This window comes from Belonocnema kinseyi, chromosome 9 (genome assembly GCF_010883055.1).
Source record: "Belonocnema kinseyi isolate 2016_QV_RU_SX_M_011 chromosome 9, B_treatae_v1, whole genome shotgun sequence".
In the NCBI taxonomy this organism is placed as follows: domain Eukaryota; kingdom Metazoa; phylum Arthropoda; class Insecta; order Hymenoptera; family Cynipidae; genus Belonocnema; species Belonocnema kinseyi.
In genome coordinates, this window is record NC_046665.1 from 116,918,497 (window position 1) to 116,927,023 (window position 8,527).

At 22.2% G+C, this 8,527-nt stretch overlaps 1 protein-coding gene across 1 annotated transcript in view; it reads right to left on the reverse strand.

The window, feature by feature from the left end:
• The window catches only part of LOC117180710 (cysteine-rich protein 2-binding protein), a 30,812-nt gene that overhangs the window by 19,365 nt on the left and 2,920 nt on the right, over positions 1 to 8,527 (reverse strand). Inside the window, exon 2 of the mRNA XM_033373198.1 lies at positions 1,071 to 1,219. Within this exon, the coding sequence (XP_033229089.1) occupies positions 1,071 to 1,219 (149 nt within the window). The remainder of the gene's footprint in view (positions 1 to 1,070; positions 1,220 to 8,527) is intronic.

Sequence of the window (8,527 nt, forward strand, 5' to 3'; positions counted from 1 at the left end):
CAATTTTAAATCAAAAATAGAATTTTTCAAGGAAGAAAATTAATCTTTGAAAAAAACAACAACAAATTCTTAATTAAATAATTAAATTTCTAGCCTAATAGAAGAATTTTCAGCTGAAATTATAAATCATCACAGTTAAAACGAATTTTCAAAAAAATATTTCAATATTTAACTAAAGCCTTGAGTTTTCAACCAAAAAGTTGATTTTTTAACCAGGAATATTAATTTTCCATCAAAACAGACAAATTTGTACAAAAAAAAAACATAAATTTTCAACTGGAAAATATCAATTTTAAATTAAAAATGGAATTTTGCAGTGAAGAAAATTAACTCTTGATAAAAGAAAGTAACGAATTCTTAATCAAATAATTAAATTTCAATCCTAACAGATAAATTTTCAGATAAAATTATAAATTATCATATTTAAAGTGAATTTTAAATGAAGAAGTTGATTTTTTATCCAAAAGATTAATTTTCCACTAAAACAGTCAAATTTTATACAAAGAACATGAATTTTTAATTATAAAAGATCAATTTTCAAATTAAAATATCAATTTTAAATCAAAAATGAAATTGTTGCATCTTCAGTTGAGAAAATTAATTCTCAAACAAAAAAGAAAACAACAAATTCTTAGCAAAATTATTAAATTTTCAAAAAAAAAAATATATATTCTTAGAAAAATAGTTTAATGTTCAACAATTTTCGACAGAAAAATATGAATCATCGAAAAAATATAATTAATTAAATACAATTAATTCTCCAGCAAAAAACAAAAAGCATTTTCAACCAAATCAAACAATTTTTAACAAATCGAGATTATTTCCGAATCAAAAATACAGTGGTAGATTTGTTAACAAAAAAAATTTTTGTTATTTAGAAATTAATCTTCAAATTATATTAATATTCGCAAATGAAAAAAATATGTCTAAAGAATTCGATTAAAAGTATTCATTGTTTAATTGACATTAATATAAAATCTCTTAGTAATTTTTCTTTAAATCTGCAAAAAAATGTTGTTTTTTTTTTTAATAAGAATATGACGTGAATTATGAAAAGGTATGTAATTTACTTTGAATAAAAAGAACTTCAGGAGGATCATTATTGACGAGTTTCCACCATCCTGCTTCTCCCAATTCAGCTAACCCAGAAGTGAAGAAAATACCAGTGTGGTGTGACAAGGTACCGGAAATCGTGCCCACCCAATTCTTGCTTTGTCTCCTGAAATTCAAAAATAAAAGAAAACATTTTTTTATACATTTATTAAATAATAACTGCAGGTCTCAGTCATTTAAATACTAATTCGAGCTCGAAATTGAGTAAAAAAATTAAAAATTCCCTGATAAATAGGACATTTTAATTCTTTTAGAAAAATTCCTTGTTCAAATCCAGAATCACTAATTGTAAGAATTAGAATTTTTCTGTAAAATTTCCTTTTCAAATTCATAATTTTAATTTTTTTCGAAAATATCCCATTCTTTAGAAAAATTCCCTGTCCCAGCTTGGAATTTATTTTAATTTTTTAATTTCCTATTCGAAGCAAAACTATAATTCGTTTGTATAAATTTTTTCAATTTGAATAAGATTATTTGATCAAATGCTTCTAATTTTTCTTAAACTATTCTAAATTCACTCAAATTTTACTGAAATAAATGAATCTTTTCGATTTTTTAAGGCAACTTTTTTAATTTACCCTGAATTTTGTTTAATTTTGAATTTTTTGAATTTTTTAAATTCACTTTAATTCTTCTAAATTTACTTAATTCTACTCCAGTCAAACGATTTTTTTATTTTTTGATATTTAAAAAAAAATCAATTCACTTAATTGATTTTTAACTGCAGCTTGATTTTTTTATAAATTAATCGAATTCTTCTCATTTTTTTAAATTTCAACTCAGTATTAAGTTTCAACTCAGAATTGTTAGAAATTTGAAAATTCTCTACTTCAATTCAGAATTAAAATTCTGTGGAGAAAACTTTTGTTCCAATTCAGAATTTTTATTCCTTTTCGAAAATTTCCAATACTAGCTCAGAATTAGTTACAATTTTTAAATTCCCGATCCCCAATCAGAATTATTATTCTGGTTAAATTCCAGTTCCAACAATAAATTTGTAAAAAATTGAAAATTCCCTGTTCAAATTAAAAATTAAATTATTTTTATTTGAAATGGTTTAAAAATTCTTAAATGCTTCGAAACTTCATTCCAAAATATTGAAACATCTACATGTTGTTTTACATTTTTTCAAAATGATTTTTTTCTAATTCTTCCAAATTAAAAAAAATTTAAGTCTTTCACATTAATTTTTAACAATTTTGTAAATCTTTTCAAATCTTTTTAAACATTCTCTGAAATTTAGTTTATTAAAATAAGAAATCATTTTCAAATTTCCTAGGAAATGGTTTCTCTTCTTCTGAAACCTGTCAAAATTCTTAAAAAGCTTCTAAATTTTTTGTTCTAAATCTGATAAAATCTCTATTTTGTTTTAAATTAGGCCTTAGGCTATTTGCACACTAAATTTTGTACGAATAGTCGAATTTCTTCGGTACACGTAGACAATTTGTTTAAATTATTTGAAATTATAAAAAATGTTTACGTAATTTTGAATTTTTTCAAATCTTCTAAATATCTTCATCTTACTCAAATTTCTTTCTAAGAATTACAAATTAAATTTAATTAAATAGAATAATTAAAATTGTAATGTTTCAAGTTTAGTTTTTTTTGTTTAGTTTTGAATATTTAAGTTATTGTTACTCATTTTAAACTAACAGTCAGCTATTTCTAAATATTAAGTAACTGTTCTTTTTCTTAATGGAAAAATTTCAAATTGCATGGTTTAAAAATGGAATGTTTTAGAATAAAATTATATTTGAAATTTAATAAAAAGCCTTTAATTATAAATATATTATTTTAAAGTTATTTAAAAATTAAAAATAGTTTATAAAGTCTCAATAGGGCATTTAAATGTGTTTAACTAATAAGACTTTCCAATTAAAACCGTTTAATTTTCAACCTTAAAATCTGAACATTCTGAAATTGTGAACTGATTCCGAATCGTCTTGAACAATCAATTAAAGAAATCATTAATTAATTTATATTCACAGTTGATCAACTGAAAATGTTTTTTCTCAAAAATCATCGATTTTAAAAGCTTCTAAAATTTAATTGTTTAAGTCTTTAAAACTGCATTGTAAAATTCTGTAAATTGAAATGTATGCTTAAAAAATAAAAATCTAAGATGGAAAATTTTTAAAGCGAAAGATTTGGGAATTAAGCAATCTAAACTGAATGATATCATGATTGAAAAAGAAAAAATTGAACTAATTATTTAAAAAACGGTTATAATCAAAGTTGGAAGGATTTTTTCTTCTAAATTTCCATGAAATTGGAATCAATTTAGAGGAATTTAGGGGTAACTTTGAAATGAGCTTCGAAAAATTCACGGGGATTCAAAGGAATTTGATGAAATGCCTAAAAATTCAAGATGAGGTTAAAAGACTTTAGGGTCAATTAAATAAAAACTTTGAAAAATAAAAAAATTAATCTATTGACATAAGCAGAATTTAGAAGAATAAAAGTGAATTTTAAAAAATTCCGGAGAATTTAAAGGAATTCAGGGTAAATTCCAAAAAACTGGATATCACTTCAAATCTGTGAATTTAAGGAAAATGAGAAGAATTCGATTAATTTATAAAAAAAAATCAAGCTGCATTTAACAATGAATTAAATGAATTGAATTTTTTTTTAATATCAAAAAATAAAAAAAAATCGTTTGACTGGAGTAGAATTAAGTTAATTTAGACGAAATAAAGTGAATTTAAAAAATTCAAAAATATTCCAAATTAAACAAAATTCAGGGTGAATTAAAAAAGTTGCCTTAAAAAATCGAAAAAATTAATTTATTTCAGTCAAAGTTGAGTGAATTTAGAATAGTTCAAGAAAAATTAGAAGAATTTTATCAAATTCATAAAAAAAACTGCATTTAAAAAGCAATTAAGTGAATTAAAAAAAATTCCAACGAATTATAAAGAATTCAGGGAATAAGGATTCCAAAGAATTTAAATGAATTAAAAAAGTTGCCTTAAAAATTTTTTTTTAAAAATCCATTTATTTCAGTAAAATTTTAGATGATTTAGAAGAATTTAAGGAAAATGAGAAGAATTCGATGAAATTCATAAAAAATCAAGCTGCATTTAAAAAGCAAATAAGTGATTTGAAAAAATTTTTTAAATATAAAAAAATCAAGAAAATCCATTGACTAGTAAATTTAGAAGACTTGAAGTGAATTTAAAAAATTCCAAAAAATTTTTAAAAGAATTTTAAAGAATTCAGGGTGAATTAAAAAAAATTGTGTCTAATGACAACCAAAAAATTCAAAAGAATTTAAATGAATTTAAATAATGCCTTAAAAATCGAGAAATTCCATTTGTTTCCGTAAAATTTGAGTTAATTTAGAATAATTAAAGGGAAATGAGAAATATCATTATTCATCCGAAAATTGAATAATTAGATTTTAACTGAAAAAATGGATTTTCAACAAAAAAAAACAACTATTTTTTAACAAATTAGTTAAATTTGTAACAAAAAAACGTTACGCTTCAACTAAATTCACACTTTTTTTTAATTAAAAAAAAAATTAAAAAATCGTTTAATTTTTAACCAAAAAATATAAAATTTCGACCAAAAAAAATGCATTTTTAAGGAAATTAAAAAATTTTAATTGGAACTAAAGGGATGGATTTTCATCCAAGATTAACTTTCAGGCAAAAAAAACGAATCTTAAGCCACATTGTCATCCAAAAGGAATCAATTTACAACAAATTAATTGAATTTGCATACAAAAATATGACATTTTCAACTAAAATGTTGAAACTTCAAACAAAATCATAAAATAAATTTAATAATTAAGTTTTATCTGAAAAAAATTTATTTTGAACAAAAAATATCGAATTTTCAACAAATTAGTTCAATTTTAAACCAAATAGTTCAATTTTAATGAAAAGGTACGAATTTTCAATAAAATACATAAATTTCCAATCAAATAGTAGTTGAATTTTCGAGAAAAATATAAATTTCAATCAAAAAATTAAATAATTAAATTTTATCTGAAAAAAATTAATTTTCAACAAAAAAAAAATAGAATTTTTAGCGAATTAGTTAAATTTGAAAAGAAAAACATGACGTTTTAACTAAAATGATGAAACATCAAGCAAAATATTAAATTTGTAACAAATTAGTTCAATTTAAAAAAAAAGTACGAATTTTCAATAAAATTCATCAATTTCCCATCAAATAGTAGTTGAATTTTCAAGAAAAATGTCATTTTTCATCCGAAAATTTTATAATTAAATTTTATCTAAAAAAAAAATTAATTTGCAACTAAAAAAAATCGAATTTACAACAAATTAGTTAAATTTGCAAACGAAAACATGACTTTAAGCATAATATTAAATTTGTAACAAATTAGTTCAATTTTACCTAGCTCATTTTTTTTTCTTAAAGTAAGAATTTTCAATAAAATACATAATTTTCCAAATAAATAGTTAAATTTTCGAGAAAAATTTTATTTTTCATCCGAACATTGAATAATTAAATTTTATTTGACAAAAAAATTAATTTCTAAACAAAAAATTGAATTTTCAATAAAATACGTAATTTTTCAACTAAATAATAGTTAAATTTTCGAGAAAAATATCATTTTTTATCCAAAAATTGAATAATTAAATTTCACCTGAAAAAATTCATTTTCATGAAAAAAATCGAACTTTTAACGAATTAATTAAATTTGCAAACAAAAATTAAATTTTCAAACAATTTGTTCAATTTTGATCCAAGTACTTTAATTTTAAAGAAAAAGTACGAATTTCCGAGAAAAATATCATTTTTCATCCGAAAATTGAATAATTAAATTTCATCTGAAAAAAATTAATTTTGAACCTAAAAAAACGAATTTTAAATAAATTAGTTAAATTTGTAACATAAAAACGTGACGCTTCAACTAAAATGACAAATATATATTTTTAATTAAAAAAAAAATGAACAAAAAATTTAATTTTTATCCAAAAAATATAAGATTTCTGCCAAAATAGATACATTTTTAACAAAATTAAAAAAAATTTTAATTGTAACTAAAAGGATGGATTTGCAACCAAGATTAATTTTCTAGCAAAAAAGACGAATCTTCAGCCACATTAATGGCCATCCAAAAGAAATCAATTTACAACAAATTAGTTGAATTTTCAAACAAAAATATGACGTTTCGACTAAAATGATAAATATTCAAGAAAACATTTAAAAAAGGAACAAAATGTTTCATTTTTAACCAAAAAATATGAAATTTTCATAAAAAAAGGCGAATCTTCAACTAGAGTAATTGTCATCAATCCATCTTCTAGAAAAATAATCAATTTTTAACAAATTAGTTCAATTTTGAACCAAGTCGTTCAATTTTAAAGAAAAAAATACGAATTTTCAATAAAATACATAATTTTCCAACTTAATAATAGTTAAATTTTCGAGAAAAATATTACTTTTCATCCAAAAATTGAATAATTAAATTTTATCTGAAAAAAATTAATTTTCAACAAAAAAAACAACTATTTTTCAACAAATTAGTTAAATTTGTAACAAAAACATGACGCTTCAACTAAAATGACAAATATTCACACAAAAAATAAATAATAGAAATAATAAAATGTTTCATTTTTAACCAAAAAATATGAAATTTTCATTAAAAAAGGCGAATCTTCAACTAGAGTAATTGTCATCAATCCATCTTCTAGCAAAATAATCAATTTTTAACAAATTAGTTCAATTTTGAACCAAGTCGTTCAATTTTAAAGAAAAAAATACGAATTTTCAATAAAATACATAATTTTCCAACTAAATAATAGTTAAATTTTCGAGAAAAATATTACTTTTCATCCAAAAATTGAATAATTAAATTTTATCTGAAAAAAATTAATTTTCAACAAAAAAAACAACTATTTTTCAACAAATTAGTTAAATTTGTAACAAAAAACATGACGCCTCAACTAAAATGACAAATATTCATAAATTTTTTTTTTAAACAAGAACAAAATGTTTCTTTTTTAAAACAAAAATTTGAAATTTCTACAAAAAAGACGAATCTTCAACAATATTAATTGTCATCCAAAAGGAATCAATTCAGCTTCAAGAAAAATAATAAATTTCAAACAAATAAATTCAATTTTTAACCAAGTAGTACAATTTGAAAGGAAAATAAGTATTCTTAATAAAATACATCAATTTCCAACCAAATAGTAGTAGAATTTTCGAAAAAAATATAAATTTTCATCCAAAAATTGAATAATTAAATTTTATCTGAAAAAATTAGTTTTCAACGAAAAAAATCGAATTTTCAACAAATAAGTTGAATTTGCAAACAAAAACATGACGTTTCAACTCTAAGCAAAATCATAAATTTTTTAACAAATTAGTTCAATTTTGAACCAAGTAGTTTAATTTTAAAGAAAAAGTACGAATTTCCCACAAAATCTTTATTTTCCGACTGAATAATAATTAAATTTTCGAGAAAAATGACATTTTTCATCCGAATATTGAATAATTAAATTTGATATAAAAAAATTAATTTTTAACCAAAAAAATCGAATATTCAACAAAGTAGTTAAATTTGTAACAAAAAACATGCTGCTTCAACTAAAATGACAAATATTCACAATTTTGTTTTTTTAAATAAGAACAAAATGTTTCATTTTTAACACAAAATTGTTAAATTTCTACAAAAAACCTCGCTGAAGTTTGCAACGTTTTAAAAATACGAATTTACAAAAAAATTTTTTTGTGCGAGACCTAAAATTTAAAAGTTTCAGATAGGTCTGTTTGATGAAAAAAGGTACCCGCAAAAGTTTCAACCCCCTATCTCATCCGGAACACCCTCGTTTTCAACCCCTAACACAGCGAAAAATCGGGAAAAATCCTCGAACATCCAGACCTAAAATTTTATGCTTCAGAATCGTCCTACTTAAAGTTCAAAGATGATAAAAAAGTTTCATTCCCCTGTCTCATCCGGAACACCCTCGTTTTCAACCCCTATTATAATGAAACTGAAAAAATGCTACAAAGTCCCCTAACTTCAAGACCTGAAATTTTATGCTTTAGAATGCTTTCATCCGATGTCCAAGGACAATAAAAAAAGTTTCATTCCCCTATTTTATCCGGAACACCCAGTTTTCAACCCTCAAAATATTGAAAAATCGACAAAAAATTCAAAAAAATTCCCTAAAATCCAGACCTAAAATTTTATGCTTTAGAATGGTTCCATCTGATGTCCAAAGACATTAAAAAAAGTTTCATTCCCCTATTTTATCCGGAACACCCCGTTTTCAACCCCCAAAATATTGAAAAATCGAAAAAAATTCAAAAAAATTCCCTAAAATCCAGACCTACAATTTTATGCTTTAGAATGGTTCCATCTTATGTCCAAAGACACTAAAAAAAGTTTCATTCCCCTATTTCATCCGGAACACCCCGTTTTCAACCCCCAAAA